Source organism: Psittacula echo, assembly GCF_963264785.1.
Source record: "Psittacula echo genome assembly, chromosome: 7".
Lineage (NCBI taxonomy): Eukaryota > Metazoa > Chordata > Aves > Psittaciformes > Psittacidae > Psittacula > Psittacula echo.
Genome location: NC_137740.1, coordinates 11,115,603 through 11,136,150, shown reverse-complemented (window position 1 = coordinate 11,136,150; position 20,548 = coordinate 11,115,603). Strand labels below are relative to the sequence as shown.

The 20,548-nt window shown below is 38.5% G+C and overlaps 1 protein-coding gene across 6 annotated transcripts in view; it reads right to left on the bottom strand.

Annotated features, from left to right (window-relative positions):
- GPBP1L1 (GC-rich promoter binding protein 1 like 1) overlaps window positions 1–20,548 on the bottom strand; it is a 34,217-nt gene that overhangs the window by 8,675 nt on the left and 4,994 nt on the right. For 5 of the 6 annotated variants that reach the window (XM_080623501.1, XM_080623503.1, XM_080623502.1 and 2 more), the window contains 7 exons: window positions 8,893–9,816; window positions 7,925–8,039; window positions 7,713–7,761; window positions 6,938–7,067; window positions 6,283–6,566; window positions 3,486–3,558; window positions 2,236–2,429 (listed from right to left, as the gene is read on the bottom strand). In XM_080623501.1, the coding sequence (XP_080479627.1) occupies window positions 2,236–2,429; window positions 3,486–3,558; window positions 6,283–6,566; window positions 6,938–7,067; window positions 7,713–7,761; window positions 7,925–7,974 (780 nt within the window). In that variant the 5' untranslated portion in view covers window positions 7,975–8,039; window positions 8,893–9,816. The remainder of the gene's footprint in view (window positions 1–2,235; window positions 2,430–3,485; window positions 3,559–6,282; window positions 6,567–6,937; window positions 7,068–7,712; window positions 7,762–7,924; window positions 8,040–8,892; window positions 9,817–20,548) is intronic. The other variant, XM_080623506.1, reaches the window with a different exon arrangement.

Below are 20,548 nucleotides of genomic sequence, written 5' to 3'. Positions count from 1 at the left end.
CAGTATCACTGACTTTGTCAAAAGGATGTTTTGAGCTCTCTGCTACTTAATGCACTGCAATTCCTGTACAACTTGCTAGAAGTCTCTAGAACAATGCATCCTACCATAGCTGCTTTATGTCTGTACCTTTTAAAAAAGACATCGTGCATGCAGGCTTTCTTGCTAAGGCTATGCTGATATCCCTTTATTAAGCTTTGCTACATGGTCATCATTCATTAACAGAAGTGCTACTGGTGACATCAGCAAACAATTCTTCCCTATTGCAATCTCCACCAATGAGGAGCAGTACACTGGCCAACAATCACAGCACCATGTCAAAGCATACACAATAAGTACATACAGCATGCTTAACATGACTGATCTCCTGGCCTATACCTCCTTCACTAGCCAAATAGCATTTCATATATTATCAATACTGTAATACGTCAGGTATGAATCTGGGCCTACCAACTGCTTCACTACAGTAAATACTTAATTAAAAGGAACTTAGGCAGCTACCACCACATATTGCCACAATCTCTGATTTAAATACAGATTCACAATCTGGAATGCAAATGAGAGCTATGTAACATGTAAAAGAAGACCTACTATTATTTTTGATTTAAGGTGAACTTCAATACCAGCCACAAGGCTGCCTCAGAAGAACAGACCATATTTACCTAATTATCTATACAAATTAAAGGGTTTATTCCAACTGTGAGCACTGATTAATGTATTTTTTGTTTAATCTGAAGAAGCAAAACTTCCAAGTCTAACTTCAAAATGCAGTTTGGAAAACCTTCACTAACAATAACAGTAACAAGATATGTACATAGCTTTCACAAGCACATTTCAACCTTTCAATCCCTACAGCTGGTACAGCACTAACTTTAAGACCTCACAAGTTATCTTTGCCCTCTACAGCAGCTAAGAGAGAAAAGCTGTTGGCATTCCTGTTCACTAAAATTCTGTTTACTTTGAAACAGAGAGACAATCTAACAACCTGCAAAGAAACTGTATTTTTGGCTTTTTGCTTCAAAGACCATTCAAAACATCCAGACTAAACCCAGGTAAGACCATATACACACATATATCAAACAAGCTGTACAAGCAAAAATAAAAGCCACAAGAGACTCCCTATCCATCACAAGCTGCATTTTGTTTAACTCTTCTAAACAAGTACATTATGGACTGAAAAGTATGCAAAGAGAAAAACTCTTTTACTAATAGCCTTTTAAATGGGGTCAGTTTACCCCAACTCACTGAGGAAGAGATCATTTGTCAGATTAAGTGTTTACACAAGATTATCTGATAATAATTTTATCCATTAGGATTTTTCCTGTAGCTGACAGAATTTAGCCTGAATTAAGAAAAACTTATCAACGGCAAAGAAGCTCTAAACTTGCTTTCTTACAAAAAAGTAGTTAATTTTTCCTATGTTGCTTTTGCCTTTGAAGAGTGTAAGACCAATCTACTCTAATCATAGGGAAGATTTTGCTGGAATGCTGCAGCCAGCATTAGTAATTAATAAATTAAACTTTAGAACCCGAAGTATTTTGACAAATTTTAAAGAACCACCAAACCAGTAATTTTCTTTAGCTTCTTAAATACTTTCACTATCAATCCTACAAAGTTTCTAAGGCATCTGTAAATGCAGATTCTCTGGAATAAAGAGCAAGATAAAGCCTAGAACTATGAAACAAAAGAAAATACTTGGGTTTTTTTTTTTTTCCACACTCCTGTATTTCTTTCAGTAAAAGAATTGTAGCACAAATCCCATTACTTTTCCAGGTTGTCTTTAAAGCTCAACTAAACTAGAGATAAATTGCAGGATGTTACAATCTAATCTGATCTTTGCCTCAATTGTGTTTAAAACACATCAAAGTGCTGTAACCCAAATAAAGGTTGTTTCAAGGTAGTCATGTGAACAACTCACGCACATCTTAGCACACATCCCACTTCTCCAGCATTGCTTGTTTTGTCTAATTTAGATAAGGATTTGCTCAATACATGAGACATTCAAACAGACATTTTTACAGTCAGAAGAGAAGTTAATTCTCTGTATGGACAAGACCAAATGGCATTTTAACAGGGAACAACAATTTTAGCAGTGAACAGACCTCTGCTTTAAAAGCTCCTACCCCAGAAAACTACTGGATTCCAGCTCCTGCTATTTGTTAGGGGATTGATTCCCCTGCCAAGGGACAGTTCTCCCTTGATCTGCACTCCACTAATTTTGTTGGAAACCCCCTGTACCTTGGAAGGAGGAGCTGCAGGTTTAGGAACCAGATTTTTGTAGACACTTGGGACAATGGTGGTGGCTTTGTTGCCATTTGCCAGGTGAGAAACAGGTGATGTAAATGCAGCTGAGAAGGCGGCGGCAGGATCCTCTTTTGAAACCTTTTTGATGACCAGCATCTTGGTAGGTTGCTTGGCACTAGGGGGGTTTTCTGTAAGAACAGAATGAGAAAGATTCTGAAATACATATGTTCAGTTTCGTAACAGCTTCAGTATATTGTTCTGGTTTCTCCCCTTTCAATCTTAGACTCTATGTGTCTGATTCTGAGACTGCTATTAGCTGCTCTTTTGTCTCAGCCTTGAGCAAAGATACTGGATAAAGATGTCAAAGTCCAATCTTTTTCATTTAACCACAACAGCTCCCTTGATGCTGAAAGGAAAAATCTAAGTGACATCAGCTAACGGCCTTCCACCATACTACAGGAATCAGAGCAGATATTAGCATCTTTTTGAACAAATAGGGATCTGCTTTGTTAACTCATTAACACAGCAAAAAATACACTGCATAAGTTATACCTCAAAAGATACAGTGCTTTTAAAAACAGGTAAACGCCACATAAATGCTGATTGTCATTATTTTTTCAGCAGAACAATAACTATTGAATACAATCCAGTACTACAGCAAGAAGTGGGTTTGATTTTTTTTGTATTTGTACTTGTACTATTTACTGTATCTAACCCAACTGATGTAGCTACATTCTAACTAGATATTAACAAACCTGAATTTAATTGCCAGAACTAGTACCTTGTTTCCTTTATTTTTATTTTTCATATATTTGCATACCAAAATCAAAAGCAAGCCTGTTCTGAGTTAAAAAAAAATAATACATCAAGTAAATCCAAACCACAGAATTAGGAGAGTTTTGCTCTATTTGAAATACAAAGATCACAAGTGAGGAACTGAGGTCTAGTTCACTCAAATCTACTTTGCCCTTCCAGTGATGTCTTGAAATTACAAACTTGTAGTAAGCCAGGAAGCAAAGGCAGAACAGTGACTCTACTGCCACCAGCAGTTTTCAATGACAAGACAAGCACAGTTTCAAGTAGACAAAAAAGCCAAGAGGTTAGTGGATTGTGGGAGGAAAACAACAAAGTTTCACTTAAGTTTTTAAAATAGTCTGGAGTGAAAAAAATACCACGTAAACATTGGTAACACCTTTCTGCTTCAGCAGAAAATTCTGTACAGCAACATAAATACCTTTACCTACCCCATACTCCAGAAGGTGTCCCTAAAGGTTTGTTCTGGTTGCTTTGTCTTCCAGCTTCTGGATTCAAAGATGGCTGTAGAAAGACAATGCAAATGAGTGTATCATTATATTGCACATAACAAAATAATTCATCATTAACATAACATTATGCTTCTAGGAACCCAGAGTACAGGTGAATTTCTCCGAACAGCACCTGAATTAGAAGAGAATGCTTTGTCACAAGACATCTGAAAATCAAGTTTGTATTCTCCTTGGCTTCTGCTGTATTTTCAACAGAACTATCAGTGGGTTCAGGATAAGCCCTTTAGTTTCCTCCTATACAATTGAGTCGAGTCTACCAACCGATAAACACATGAAAGATTTAAGTATTTAATCAGTAGCTCAAGTTACAAAACAGAATCCACATCATCATTTGAAGATAACAGTCTAATTCCCCAAATATTTTTATATAATAATTACAATTATTAACCAAATAAAAAACTCCCCACAACACACCACCACTCAGAAGCAATACCAGACTCCTAATGTGAAAGAATAATGAATATATATACATTTACTGACAAAAAAGCTACATGTACATTTATGGTAAGCTTCAGGGTCCACTTCTCAGGACAATATCGCATGCATACTCGGTGTTCTCTGCAGACTTACCTTTAATTCAGTATCAGAATTCAACTTAGTAGAACAACTAAGGACATGTCCAAGCTCAAAGCAGAGTACAGAAAGATCTCAATATTCAACGACAAGCTTTCCTGATTAGCTACTCCTCTTACCCCATCCCAAATAACTTTAGTTCAAAATAAAGCCATCCTTTTCCTCTTTTTAATGAATTCTTCATATGTTAGTTACTATGGCAACAGCATAAGTCTTTAATAATGAGCTTCTGAAATAGCAAGCATTCCTGTTTATAAGAGTTAGGAAAAAATGTGACACCATAGCATAAATTCCTGCTTCAGACCTTGGAAATTCCTGTTTCAGTGCTTCATTTTTTAGTTACAGGTCAGTTTTATAGCAGGGGTGCTCACACCACAGGAGAACTTAGGACTAACAAACTGTTTTGCAGGCCTTTCAGGAAAAGTCATCAGCCACACAGGCCTAACAGCCACATACTTAGTCACAGTATAGTTTCACCACCTATGGCAAAGACAATACACGAGTTCTTTAGCAGTGCTTGCTACTAGACAGTGTGTGGTATTCTCATCTAGAAAAAAACTGGGGGAAGTAACTACAGAAGAAATGGCCCCGCAGCTGGGGAAAGGCACTTGTCAAGGAACTGAAGAAGAGAATGAAGAAGGATGTGGAAGAAAGATCTAGACCAAGGTAGACTACGACAGGGCACGGTTGCAATCATTACAGTAACTTTATATTTCATCAGGCTTTTGACAGTCTAAAGAGGTGGCTTATAGAAATTCTTGAGAAATCAGATTAACAGAAATCCACACACAAGCTTTATCACTGCTCTCCAGGTGTTAACCGCCCCATCATGCACACTACCACTCCTAGAAGAAGCAGCTGAACAAGAGCATGCAATCACTCCCCAGACACTTCAGTGACAAAAACCAGCAGCTTAAATCAAACTGGCTCCTGTGGCAATTTAAGTTTTAAAATTTAAGACTCTAGATTTTGGCCTGAAGCAGCTACAGGCATTCATATATTTCATTCCAACTCCTAACTTCCTGATAGAAGTAGTGCCATCAAATTGCCACGACAATTTCAGCTGTAAACAGCTTTCTAGAGATAAATGGTGAACAGGAGAGCAAAAAGCTCAACATGGTGATACAACTACGTTTTTGGTGCACACTATCACCAAAAACTCTCATTAACTGGAGGCAACAGTGGCTTTAGCATTGGAGATGAAGTCAGAGGAACTGCATTAGATGAAGGGACTTAGTTACCAGAACCTTACAGATGATACTGATTTTATCATGAGACTAGAGATAGCAAGAAACAAGATGCAAAAAGCAAAATGGATGGTCTGATAAAAATAAAATACTCTTCAGAGAGAGGGGAAAGCATTTAATTGGAAAGAGAAAGCACAAAAGGTGTGTATGTCTCAAAGCAATAGCATTAAGGAATGCACATGGTAAGGATGACAACTGTGAGAAGAACTGAAGATATTCCAGTAAAATAGAGCCAAGATGTAAGAGACTATCATACTGATAATACCATGTGAATCAGAATGCTGGGTAAGAAGAACATGAGTTGGAGATACTGATGGAAGAAATGGCTTGACAAATCCGAATCCACAAACTGAGAAAGAAAAACATCTCCGATAACAAAATACTATTCCAGAAGACTCAAGACAGATGGTTGCAAAGGTCTGAGCATGTCATGAACAAGCTTGGAAAGGTTATCACAAACACCAGCATGGACCGCGATGCAGGAGATGGGAACAACACGCAGACTGAAAATAAGCTGAATAGAGGTACTTAGGAGAAAGAAAAAAAAGGCTTTGTAAGCAGAACCGTGAAGTCAATACAACTACTCTTCCTGGGCAGACTCAGGTATCACCTTATGGGTTTTGCTGACAATCTGGGTTGCGTGTTACGATGCAATCTTCAGTTCACAATAACCATATGGTTAAAATATATGTGCCAAACCCTATAATCCAACAGGTCGTCAAGTCCTGAGGACTCTGGGCGCCAATAAGCACTGGAATAATCTTGTTAAATCTGTTGTGATCTCAAACATGGAATGCAATGCAAATCTAGATCCTTGCCACCTATCAACGCTAATAAACGAGAACTGAAAAGCCACTTCTCACAGCTGCTACTTCTAGTGTGAAGCTACAACTTACAAAGTCTTCTTCCTCAAATTGCAACTGCTCTTTATCTTCCTTCTTCTCTTCCCTGGATTCAACAGGCAGCTTTTCTTGAAAGGCGGAACTTTTCCGAGAATGGAAGTTGCCATTCCAGTGGCGATGAACTCCAGTTCCTCCTCCACCACGCTGGTTCACACCATCATGGCCCCGTGAAGGACCATGCCAGCCAGGCTGACTGCCAGAAAGCCCAACATGAGCTCCTTTAGAAACACCAGAATCTACAGAATCATGGCGGAGAAGGGACGGCTGATGCCAGCAGTCTAAACAAAAGAAGAAAAGCATGCAATTAAAAAAGTCAACACAGCGTGCAGAATATTGGAGGTATCAGGCTGCTGTTCTTGTTGTGAATTCGGTGTTCACTAAGGAACTATTATGTCAAAACTTATTAAGCTATTGTGTGATTTTATCAGCAAACAAACCAAGCTACACAATGCATATACAGCTATCATAAAAAACCCTTCAGGCCTGAGCACATGGCATGGGAGAAGAGAACAGCACAAATTTCTCATGTGATATTCTGAAAATGTAGAGTTTGGTAAAAACGTTGCTTATATTCTGCACAATTCTTCATTCTGTTCAAAACATTCCAAAATGCCTGCTCTCAGGCTGCATTCTGAGCCTTCTCACTCACCTCCCGCAGCTCGGAGGGGCCCATTATTGAAGAATCCATCAGAAGAGTTGTGTCTCCTACGGCTCACGCCAAAGCGGCCCTCTCCCCGTGGAAGATGCTCTCCATGTTTCTCAAAGGTGGCTGCAGGGGACTGCAGAAAGTAAAAAGTGATTTAATGAAGCACTCATTAGAGCATTCTGGGAGTCTGTTAGTCCAACAGTGACATTTTGTTAATTGAAAAACAATTAAAACCAAACCCCCACATTCCTGTACTAATTTTCATGTACTAACTTTCAAGCTAAAGGTTTGTTTTAAATGGATCAAAATGATCCTTACATTACTTGTGTGTTCTCATATTTAAGCACAAAGGTGAAAGCCACATTCTTTCTTCTTCATCAGCGTTGTTGATCATGATCTGTTCTGCTATTAAAATGTTTGTCTTCTCTGCCATGCACAAGTAACACAAACTATTAAAGTCCCAAATGAGACTTTGTGGGTCAGCCTAAGGCGCCTCTGGAATCAGTCTTAGAAAGGTGACTGGCAAACTGCCCTCATTTTAAAGTTGCAAAAAACTAATGAGTATTTTTGAGTTTGCAGCTAGAGCCCCAGGGCTCATCATCAACACAGTACTCAGCAAGTGTCAGATTATCTTCATAAATCAAACCCAAATTATATGCTGAATTGTAAATAAGTGGCAGCTTAAGCCTTGACTCCACACAGATGAAGAACCATTTCTTTAATGATTTTCTATTTGGGATCGCACTCAAGTCTCAACGCAAAGACACGAACTACTTCCATGTCTGAACGCAAAGATTGTTCCTCCTCCAAAATAAGAGATACATTTTCTGAAATAAAGACAACGAAAATTATGTTCGTGTTAATTTCCAAAAGCCTTCTTTATAAACACAAAAGAAGTTAAACATTCTAATTTCAACAAAACTCTGGGTCAATTTTTAAATTGTTATTATTGTCACAGCTGTAAAAGGAGGTGATCTGGATTAATGATACCTTGGTTGACTGTGGTGTTGAGAAGTTAAGCCAGGCAGGAACAAAGTCATGCTGCGCCATTTAGGTCCAGTGTCTCCCTTCAATAAAATGAGGCATCAAACCTCATGGCCAGGATCTGTAAATGAAAAGAACATTCTCTAAATGTCATCTTTTCCAAACTGAAATACTAATACCATTTATTTCCCAAAGCTTGGCCTACATGAACAGAAGGGGCAAAGTGCTGTATTTTCGTATTACACTTCAGTATTTTTTTCCCTGCTGACTTTGTTCCTCTGACCAAAACAGGTAAGAACCTAAACATTCCCAGTTATTTCCTGTTTACAATTAGCACACCCATAACATTCATGATAGGATGGGTGTGAAGGTGGGAAGGAAGTAGATCAAACAGCACATGAAAGCCAGACAATGCACAAATGTGTAAAATCAAGACATGACAGAACATGGGGCTCAAGTTCACTGCCCACTGTCTCAGTCTACAAGGGGTTAATCACCGCATGTCTTATTCCAGATACTGTAAATCAAATAAGACCAAACAAGTGATGCTGGACGCTAAGAGCAGATCAGAGACCTGATAGACAACCATACGCCAGCTCCTGCACCTCCAAATTAAAGTCATATCCAGATCCCCTAACTTTCATGCACAGGGAATATCCCATGCTGAAGCTGCTATCACGGCTAAGAATCCAAACGGTTAAGAAAACAAACTGTTTGAAGGACCTTAATGGAAGTTCAACTGAAGAGCAGCTGAGGCATCTCTCTGAGCAATCTGAAACTGAATTACTCTTTCCAACGTGTCATAGCAATTTCCACTGCTCAAAATGATGAAACTTCCATTATTGCTCTGTATAACTGAATTCTGTCTATGGAAGCTTCTCCAGATTACCATTTTGCTTCTTTTTCAACTTTAATTTACCTACGAACAAGTCAACACTACATAACCAAAGAAGTAAGTACATATGGTCACTTACCCTGAGTTTGGCCTCTGCAGTCCAATGTCCTCAGTTTCTGTGCTTTACTGACCTGTGGGTTCCTTCCCTCCCCAGTATGCTCTAAGGCCAGCCTTGAGGCAATAGTGCGTCTCGAAGCAGAGCACGAGAGGCCGCACTTCGTGCCAACTGTGCCCTTCACCCCCTCAACTGCTCATTTTACCTTCTCTTTGCTCTCTCAGTATTAAAAAAAAAAAAAAAAAAAAAGGGAAAAAAAAAAAAAAAGATACCCAAGAAGGTAATTTATATTGGAAAAAAAGAGCCACGACCACGTTCACCTCATTAAATTTCCTCTGGTCGTGGTAATGCAGAAGTCAGGCTTTACATTACAAAAAGGTTTGTCAAGTGTGCATGACAGTATTCAGAGCAACACCATGGTTAATACTGAACAGATACACCCAAGTCTGCTGGATAATTCATGATCTGCAGCAGATCAGCCTGAACTCTCTGGAAAAGTGACAATGTTGCGTAAAAACTTCTGCCCCAAATGCTGAGATCTAAACAAGAAGCATCTGCCCAAGTGCTCTTAAAATATAAACTTCATTTTTATCACATACATCTGCTAAAAAAAGGTATACTATTTTTAAAAAAAGAAAGTTAGGATATACTCTGGTCTTCACGTAAGTTGGCTAACGCTCCACAGAGCTAAGCACTACTTGATATAAAGCTCAAAAGCAGGCACAAATGTTTTCCTCGTCGTTCACCATTTACATGCTGAAACATAGGTCACATGAACAAAAAAATGCCAGGTCCAAAAATAATTTCTTCTACTCTATTTCTTGTAGACTGGCTGCTGCTTTTAAAGGGACACAATTATTCCACAAGGGCTTCTTGTTCTACAATGGAGAGTTCACTTCTGGGTTATAGTCCTCTTCCATCAAAGAGGTGAGACAGGAACTGTAGTCACTATAAAAAACAAACAAATCCCCATCAATATAAGCACCATAAATATGACAAAGTACGACTAGAGAGAAAAGCAGAAGGAGAAATTCAGCAACTATAGTGCAAGTGGCAAAAGCTGTTTGATCTTTGATCAAAACCTGAAATAATCTAATTAAAAAAACCAAACAGGTCCCTCAAAAGGGCATTTTTGCTTTTAAATGATCACTTCTCAGACTTAGTTTACAAAAAAGGTAATACAGACAAGCTGAATCAGAATAACGGGAAGAGTGGAGGAACTGCATGCAGCTGATGAAAGGAATTTCACACTTTGTAGCAATTTAAAAACCTTCTGCTAAAATACTAATAATACTCTAGGCCACAGGTAGGCTTGGCCATTCCACATGCCTTATCTCCTCTATGTGCCTACATCATTCCTCACCTGCTCCAATACAGCCAGACTCCCCTCCCAAGAGGCTCATGACAGTAATACATCCAGTATGCCATTAACTCCTCCACAGAAAATACTAGCAACAGAAAAAAAGATAGTTCTTCTGCTACAGCCTGTTTTTCCTTGAACTATCATACCTAACCAGAAGCAAACTCCTGAACACACCAGATTTACTCCTGAAACACCAGAAAAGTTACATTACTGTTTTGATGCCATCAGTGGTTTCTCAGGATCCCTTTAGGCGTGCCTTATTATGCCTTTATATTTGACTTATCAGAGTTTGTTTTCCTTGCTTGGACATGTTTCCATTCTTCGATCAGTTCTGGTAATGCCATTCTTTTCTTAAGTTTTCAAGGCTGTTTTAATTGAGGCTCAATATAAATACACATAAAGAAGAGTCACCACCTTTTCATCCTCTGGTCACTCCCTTTAATAAACCCCTCAATTTTCACATTCTTTTTCTTTCTGAAACGAGATGTGATTGTGTAGTGGAGTTTAGAAGAGGGAAGCGTTTTTGCACACAAGCTGTGAGCCATGATAATATTTCTGGAGATAGAGCAACAAGAAGTCACCCTACAACCCCTACAAACTACCAGCCAAGATGAGGCAAAACCAGAGTGGATGTGACCATATACAATACTGACCTTGGGAACTTTCTTAGCATCCCATATCACACGCTAGTAAGCATCACACACTGCAAACAACAAAAGCACTAACTTATCAAGGCCTGTTTTTATATGAAAGGGTAATTTTTTCAGTGTGAATAGGGACATACTGGAACATCTAGCCTATGAGGAAAGGCGGCTTAGGAGAGACCTTATCACTCATGGCTACAAAGATGATGGAGCCTCTCTTTTTCCAAGGAGCTACATGGAAAAGATGAGGGGCAATGGTTCAAGTTACTCCCAGGGAGATCCCGGTTGGACACAAAAGGGAAATTTTTCACAATGCGAACCATCAGCCATTTGGAATAATCTCCCCAGAGAAGTGGTTGACCCCCCAGCGTTGGATACTTCTAAGATTCAGCTTGACACGGTATTGGGCCACCTTTTCTAGACTGTGCTTTTGACAGAAAAGGTTGGACCAGATGGTACTTAAAAGTCCCCTACCAATCTGGTATTCTATGATTTTGTGATCTGCTGCAGACAGAACAGTCTTCCCATCACACTGAACTTAGCACAGGCACAGAACTCCTTCAGATATGGCATTCTTAGGCTGCTACCAAATGTTTGAGTAGTAAGTAGAAGGTAAAACTGGGAAAAAGTCAATGAGGTTGACTATATTTAAACAAGATTCACTACCTTCTGAATAAATATGCTTTTCAGAACAAACTGTATAGCAATTAAGCCATGTCAAACTATTGTCAGAATTCATATAATTTAAGAAGTAGATTTAATGAACCGTAAGAACAATTCACAGTGATGTGAAAAATGGACCTAAACAGAGCCAAGCACACACAGAACTGTTCTCTGGATTTAAGGGTATCTAAATAAATGAATGTCAGAGAATTACTGTTCTGAAGGAGGACCTAGGTCTGAGTACAATGCACAAATAAAACCATCACAATACTCAGGTTCCACTTCACAAAAAGGTTCCCAGTATCTTTGGAAAAGGTTTGCAAAACATGTGATGCTGCAAAACATCATCTTCTATTTCAGCACAATCAAACCCCAGATGAAACTCTTTGCAAAACTCCAATCATCAGTTTAGAAAAGATATCGCAGAAGATTCAAGTCTCCTAACTTGCTATTTTGATATCACTGCTAGTATCAGCGAGCAGCGCTTAACATGCATGTAAACAGTTCAGTGGGATTTCCAGACATGACATTTTGGACTGGTGTCCAAGTCTTGCAAACATCATGCTTGCACAGTTAGCATAAATTAGGCACTACTGATCAGAAAACTTTACACTTGTTAAAGGAACGACCTCCATATCTACTCAAACCTTCTAAGCATGTATTTTGATACTTCTATAACCTTTATTCTGAAACAATCTCATCTGTGGGTGTCACAGCTGCTGAGAGGCTCTGCACTAAGGCTGCAGTAAATTAAAGCAAGATACCTAAATTAATATCCACACATCCTCAGGTAGTGTACAGAAGGCACACTTCAGCTTGTAGACTCAAAGTTACGTCTTGAGCCCTTTCAAAGCTGTGTTTCCTGGCATGAGCAAGGTACTGAAGGCTATATGCCAATACACTAAGTGCCAACACAGCCTGCAGCTGTCTCCATATTTCAGTAGGCATATATACTGCTCTTCAGCCTTCCTGTGCACATACTATCACAAAAAGAACAAGGTATGTGACATTAAAATGCAGTATTTTTTGCTGTTAGATGAAACATTGAAATTATACAACACTTCAGAATCCAGGCTTAGCGCACATGCTCAACTTTACAGCCTCCTCACAAACACACTCTGAATCCTGTCCAACATGACACCTTCAACCTTCCTAAGACCACTTTCCTAACCTACCATACTCCTGACAACAGTAATATCACAAAATCATAATGGGCAAGAGTCAAAAGTCTCTCAATTACCTTCTGTGACAGCAACCTACAGTAAGTTCTTAAGAAAAAAAGAAAGTGTGTGAATAAAAGTGAATAGCATTGGGGCTCCCAGGATACTTTCTTAGACTTCTAAGCCAGAGTCTGTACGACCGTTTATTAGCAGTCAGTGGTTCTACATAAATCTGTTCAATTGTTTTGTATTTAGACACATGCAGGTGGGTTGGAACTAGATGATCTTAAGGTCCTTTCCAACCCTAACTATTCTATGATTCTATGATTTCTACATTTTTGCATCCCAAACGAGAGGGGGCACAGTTTACTTGTGCTTTGTGTAAAAGTCAATTTGTGGTTATAAAAATGTCAGCCTCAATTCAATCAAATGTTTTCTTGTGCTACCAAAGTGCCCAAAAACATTCTAGTCATTTTGTTTTTACAATACTCATGATTGTATACATGATATATGTACTCATTGAGTCATCCCTCTTCCAGGCTAAATCAGACTACTTTGTGGAAGCTTTCTGAACCATCCTTACGAGTCTTTGCAGTATGTTTTAGATATAACATCACCAAATCTGCATAAAATGTTTAAGATTTGGGAGAATGACCAATTTATACAGTGGTAAAATTGTGCAATTTTTAACCTTGCTTCTTAATATTTAACATAGTTTCTTGTTTGTTTTGTTATTACTACACAGAACCAAAATGGCCTTTGCCAGCTATTCAATAATGAATAGAGCAAAGAGATTCCTCAAAATACAGATGGGTGTCTGCTTTTCTATAGTCACACACATAAACACGTGTGTGCAAATATACTCATGCATCCCCTGAAGGCAAAATTCCCAATTCTTCTCACGTTGCATTTACAGTTCAGTCAAACTGGTCTCTGCTTCGTTATGGAAAACAGGAAGGACAAAGATCATTTCCAGTAGCCACTCCCAATTCCAGGAAAAAAAGGCAAATGAAAGTGCTTGTCAATGCAAATTTAAGTAATTTTCTCTCTCCTTTTAAATGGATTCGAGTTTGAATTATTTCTGGAAATACACTTCAGAAAAAGAGAAAATAATAATAGTATCACTAAATGAGATGCTCTATAAAGGCATCCTTTCAGATACCTCCTTTCAGAACAATGAAATCTGCATTAATGAGCTTTGGTGAACTAAAAAAGGTTGTCTGTCACTACCCCCAAAACATTCTTTCACTGATCAAAATTAAGAAGTCTTTAGAAGTAATATAAGCACGTAAAAAGTCAAAACTCTGTATTAGCACTTGGATTCCACTTGTTAACAGTTCCAATTAACCTTTAAAGAAAATAATTTCAATTACCAAGTTTTCTACGTTGCATTAAAAATGTTTTAACTGTTATTTCAGAGCAACCTCTTTTTTGTATGTTTTTGTTACAAAAGTACTTTTTTCCCCTGTGCAAGTGCTTAAGTTTCATATCTAAATATCCTTCACCGTGCCATTCAACATGCAAGAAGTGATACTTATCTCAGAGACAAACAAGTTAAAATTGTCAGGTAATCTTTTATATTACCAGATTTCATTGTGTATTCATCTAAACAAACATTAGAAACTGACATGAGAATGGAAGGAACATACAATCATATTCAATTTAAAGAAGAGACACAGACCACAGTAAGGAAACATATGTAGTCCAAGAAAAAAAATCCCCATTCTCTCATACACCATTCATAAAGAGTTCTGGCTGTGTTGCAGTTGAATATAGTTGCTCAGTTGTTTTAATCTTTCTGTTAGCTTTCATTTCTACTCTAAACCATGAGTTTCTAAAGTCTGGATTCTCAAGTTGAGGTATCCAGATCTGCCTGCCACTAGGAACCAAGGAGGTATTCAATATATATGTATTGAATACTTACACTATTATACTATAGTGTAGGTATATGCTGACCAAAATGTGACCAGAGACAAGCTAATCAAAAGCCATTGGGATATGAAATGACTCACTGGAAATGGATCAAGATGTTTCAAAAGTCCTAAGAAAGCACACAGACGAGCCTTACAAGCAGTACTTTTCCTATTACCTCCTCTTCCCTCTTCTGCCTTGGTCTACAAACTGGAAAAGCCCAATGGGAAGCAAAATCTTGCCCTGAGTTACAAGATCGCCTGCCACACTGTGCTGTTCCAGCACACCAGCTTTCAGGGAATACCTGGAACCAGGGTTTCTAACCTTTGCTCACATTACATACTGCAGTGCACATTTCTGAACCAGTCAGGTTTTACTGCATGCTTTTTCTGCTTCACCGTACCCTGCAAGCCTCCTCAGGTCCTTTCAATCCTGCTGTCTACCTAGAATCCTATTAATTACAGCTGCTAATTCCATGTCTCCTCCCCTGCAACAGCAAATGACAAAGATGTAGCGCCTTTAGCAGAAAACCAGCAAAAAAGTAAACTTGTGCCCTTCATTATGCATTTATCAATCCAGATAACAGCAGCTACAAAAGGTTACAAGGACAACATCTGTCTATCCCTGCCACAATTTCAGTTCACTTCATTGCATTTCTATGTATTACTCTGAATAGAGCATGTTTACTTAAAAAAAAAAATAATTTGTTTTTCTAGCTGGCCAAGTCAATTGGGATTTCAATAATATTCCTAAAGATCAGATGTCAGCTGGGCTGCAAAAGCATTCAGAAAAATTAGTGAACAATTTAATGGATGCATAAGGCAGAACAGAATTTACTTCCCTCATCAGTTTTCTTTCTGTGCAGCTCTTCTAAAGTTATTTAATCAAGCAGATATGCCTAAATATACACAACAGACCTTTTCACTTAGCTACTCTTCAGAGTAGATAGAGTAGCCATTTAATAGGTGTATGTTAGTTTATGATAAAGAATTAACACCATATATATTTACTAAAATATGATCTTTTTCTCACAACTTTTGATTCATCCAACACATTCACAGAAATAGGGAGTCACAGCCTGGAGCACAACCTAGGAAGAGCCAAAAGCACACTGCTGATTTCCTTAAGGATAGCAAAAAGCCACACATGAAATCTCATTATCCTGTTTTCCAAAAAAGCAGAATGCTGCATGGTCTTACTATTATTAGAGACGTTTTATTGAATAAGATAATCATATTTGGGTGCACAGCCCTGTTAAAACAATGTAATTATAAACCCCGCTTTAACCTTGAATGCATTATTAGGCCTTACTATAAAAGACACAAGTGCAGCTTTACTAGCTTAATAGCTGTCATAACTGGTAAGCTACATCATCTCAAGTTGAGATCATTTATTTGCAGTTCACCTACATAAAGTATCTTACAAAACAAACTTACTTGTATTTTGCTTTCAGCTTCCATTAGTACAGTTGTCTAGACACACCTTCAGCCTGTCTACACTGAAATACGGCTACCTTTTGAGAGGACAAATGTAGCTGTTCCAGAACGGCACGTACAACTGGTAGTGCTCACACACCTGAAGTATTGTGCACCAGAATAACTACCACATAGATCTGCCATCATTATTTGTTTCTTTCCATTATATCACACAGCCAGACCCCCAAAAGGGTTACTCAAATAAAAAGGCCAGTTCTACCAATTAAAAAAACTGCATAAAACACTGTTAAAATTGTATGTGCAGCTAAAAATGCAAAGCATCACTCACATCAGATTTTCTAACATTCTGGAAACACAAACCCATTAAAACACTAAATGATGGATTAAAATGTTAATCATGTACCAAACCAAAATCTCCCCAGATACAGATATCAAAAGTTCTTGTGAAAACCAGCTATTACTGACAGATTAACACCTTGTTTTTCAAGTTTAAAGCAAACAAATCTGTCTTGCAGAATCATCAAAACTGTTTTGTGTTCTAGAAACAACACTGCAAATCTATATATTCCAAGATGAAAATCTGCCAGCAGCTTGTCCATACAAAAGTTTTTCCAGGCTGGGGGTGGGGAAATTCATATTAACTGTTATGTATCTGACTACTTTTGCAAACCAGATGACTAACTTGAATAAACTGAAAATAAGTTAAGAAAAGACCATATACATAAGAAAGGCATGTCTATACGCTAAACCCATCTTCTCTAGTGTCTCACAGAACCCTCCTTCACAAACAACCTCTCCATTTAGATACTTATTTTCCACTTCTCTAAGGTCACACTGACCAAACCTTACCTCCTTCAAAATTTCTCGAACAAATACATGCACACAGCCATGTAGGTTGCAAAGCCCAGTCTTGTGAATACACACTGAGATCTAGAATGCAGTGGGTAAAGAGATAGTATTTTTCTTAACAGCAATCAAAGATACAAGGGCATATGAGAGTCACATAACCAAACCACACAGGAAAGTGACTTCTAGGACTGCAATGTAGGAAAGACTTCACTGAATGGGAAAACACCACTGACAAAACCATCACTTTAAGCAGTACTACTGACTGACTGATTCCTGCCCTTCCAGCCCCAGCTGATCCAAGTGTTTGCCAGCAAGGCCACCACTACATCGCTAGTGGGTCAACAGTATTGGGTGCATTGAGGGGACCACAGAACCCAAAGCAGCAAGCGTGCCTTTGGAAGCAAGCTGTATTTAACACAAAAGCCCAAAGCACATTTGGAAAAGGCAGCATCTGGTGAACCTGTGCAGAAGCCTGTGTAAGATGATAAGGCTCTGACCCTCAGCCAGCTCGTGTGATACACTGCAACTGAACCGTTCCAGTGGGTTTTGAGTTTACTGAGTACAAAGATAGGACCATTTTAAATATGTAAAACCTAAAAGACTCAATTCCTTATAAGCACAGAATAGGGACACCACAGACTTCCTAGCTATTATGCCTACCAATAATTATTCCTGGCTATTTTATGCTCTACAGTCATTGGCAATACTGTCATCCCTTATGCCTCTCTCCTATGCCACTTAAAATTCCACTTGCCTCCAATGTCCCTTTAACAGTCTTTAGTACTGTTTATGTTAGAGAACTGCAGTATTTACCTGAAATATTAAAATCTGCTCGCTGCTCTGCCTACTGCAGGGAGTAAGGTTCCAGGGATTGTACACACCTCTATTAAACAAGTGTATCTATTGACATTACTGATACAAAACAAAGAAACACATTTTAAACAGTATTAGGCTTTAAATGTGAACAATGTTCTGAACTTTCAACCAGCTTTAGCATTTTATTAAATAAAGTATTTTAAATCTGGAGAAGGTATTCTGCTAATTTTAATCAAATCCAAAGGTCTTTTTAGCTCTTGAAGGGAACAAAATCAAACATCTAATTTGTAATGCACTTTGATCTACAGACCTTTTGAAAGTATCTGAAGTCAAGCTAAGGCTGTTCTGCTCTGAACCTTACAAAGCACACCACCTTGTCATGGCTGCCTTTAAAGGTACCACTAACATCCCCAAAACCTCAGGACAGAATGAGTGAAACAGCAATGAAGAAACCATCTGTATGGTCTGCCCAAAGCATTAATGAACCAAGTCACTTCTGCTCAGTAACGTATGCAGGATAATGTTCCCCATCATAAGGAAAGAATTGCAAATATGTAATTACTGGTTTATCCCTGCTGCATACTACATACCTCCTGCCTACCTGTCTTCCAGAGCTGCAGACAGAGCCTAAAGAGAAGTGAAGTAAGTAGTTCTCCAGTACCTTAAAAAAAAACCACCACCAAACTATGGGATGGGTGTTTCCCACTAAGGGTATTTTATAAGCCAGTATTTTACAAGGGTTACTATCACTACTATAGCACATTTACATTTAAATTTATTCCATTTGCAGCTGAGAAAAACATATTTCCTTTGGAAAAGAGCATCAAATGCTCCAGACTATTTATCAAATATTTGTGTTGAGGCAAGAGACTATAAATCAAGTACAGGGAAGTACAGGTCTGCATTCCAGATGAAGGATAAGAGAATAGAAGGCCTGTCACTTGCAAAGAGGACAGTCAACGAACTCAACATAGAAACACATTAAGCAATAACGACTATTCTCCTAAACAGTATTATAGTAATACCACCACTGCAGCCCTACAAGACCAGTCCTTCAAACTGGGAAGGGCAGTACATTCCAGTTGTAGGTACTTCCCACCCAAACCAACAGGTTAAGACTGGGGGACTAATCATACCCTCTCTGCCTCTCCCTCCATTTGGATTATTTCCAACCCATTTTACCTCAAGACCAGGACAACATGAACAAACTCCACATCTATTTATCTGTGACTAGGACACTACAAAGACATGTTCACTCAGCACTTTTCACCATGTGTACAACACCTGCGTTACAGTTTGCAAAGTTTTCATTGTCTGCTATGTTTTCATTCCATTAGCTTAATAGTTTCAGCACTTTCTCTAATTGATAAAGTATTATCAAACATCAGTGCAGAAAAATCATGGAAGCCAATTCAGTTTTAAACATGTCCTATAAACATAAAATAAATTGCAGAAATAATAAGTATTCCACTTGTTTGGTCTTGGCTTAAAAACCAAATAAAAAGGGAATAAGCGATCCCTAATTCTGTGATCTGATGACTTGCTGCAGCTGGCAGACATATTCTTATTGGATGCTCATAGTGTTTTGCTGGAGCTTCCTCTGTGATCTTGTCTGTGAAACTCTTAGAGATCTTACAGAGAATATTCTGTGCAGGCTAAGAGTTAGACAACATCATCCTCCTAACCTATGTCCTACAATAAACTAGGGAATACTAGGAAAACATTATGGGCGAAATCTTCAAGGCTGCATAGTTCATCTCCTTCTCCTGAGATTTAAAACACTTCAGCTCTACCCTTAGCCATCAGATCTCTTTGAAAACAAACTAAGCAACGCCCTCCTCCACCAATTTGTAGTGATCTTCAGGCTGCAGGAGCCCAAACATTAATGCAAAGATGTCTCAAAAAGTATCAGAAAACTGAGTTTGTTATCAGCAGACTGGAATTCATTATGCAGCTATTCATACCTCCACTGGAATATTTCTGGGGGAGCTGTAAATCAAAAGAGATTATTAGCATATCACATTCTCCAGTGTATCTCTACAACCTGTTTTGGTTATTCTTATGGCTTGAAAGCCTGTCCCTGTACCTAATGCCTAACCTAAATGCACTCTGCAGTTTCAACCCATAACTTATTTTACTCATGATGGATATGGCAAGCTAACTAATCTCTCTTTGCTGATACCTTTTAAGACATCTTTTCTCCAAACCAATACTTCAGTATTCCCTGCCTGAAAGGCAATGTCAGCAGGTGGGGGGTCATGGGATAAGCCTCTTAGACCACCCTGTATTCCAGCACAATTTGGCAGCAGAAATAGCATCTAATAACATATTCTGGGATCAAATATAGTCTGTTTTTAAAAAAAACCCAAACACCCACCACCACTACAATCTTACTGCTGAAGCTCCAAACTTTTAAGTTCAAAGCACTGATGATGAAAAAGTTGATGTGACCCACCTACCAAGCATGACAGCTTGCAGGCTGTCAGAGCTGGCTCCAGTTATACCCACAGGTAACTTTTTTAAACTGCTTTGTAGATCACCTGCTGATGTCTGATGAAATACACGTTGTATAAAGCCATTCTAGAGCTAAACATTCCCTCCCCCCCCCACAATCCTGACTCAGGATTTCTCTCTTTTACAGACTTAGTTATCTTCTTTACAGATCTTGTTACCCAGCCATAAGTTTCCCAAAGTAGGATGGTATCACAAACTGAATGAAATGATTTCAGCTGAAGACCTACCTCTCCTCAGCAGAATGGATAAACTGCTTTATACCTTATTTACAATACTCTTTGATACATTCCAGTATGACAAATGAAATCTTCATGACAGTCACGC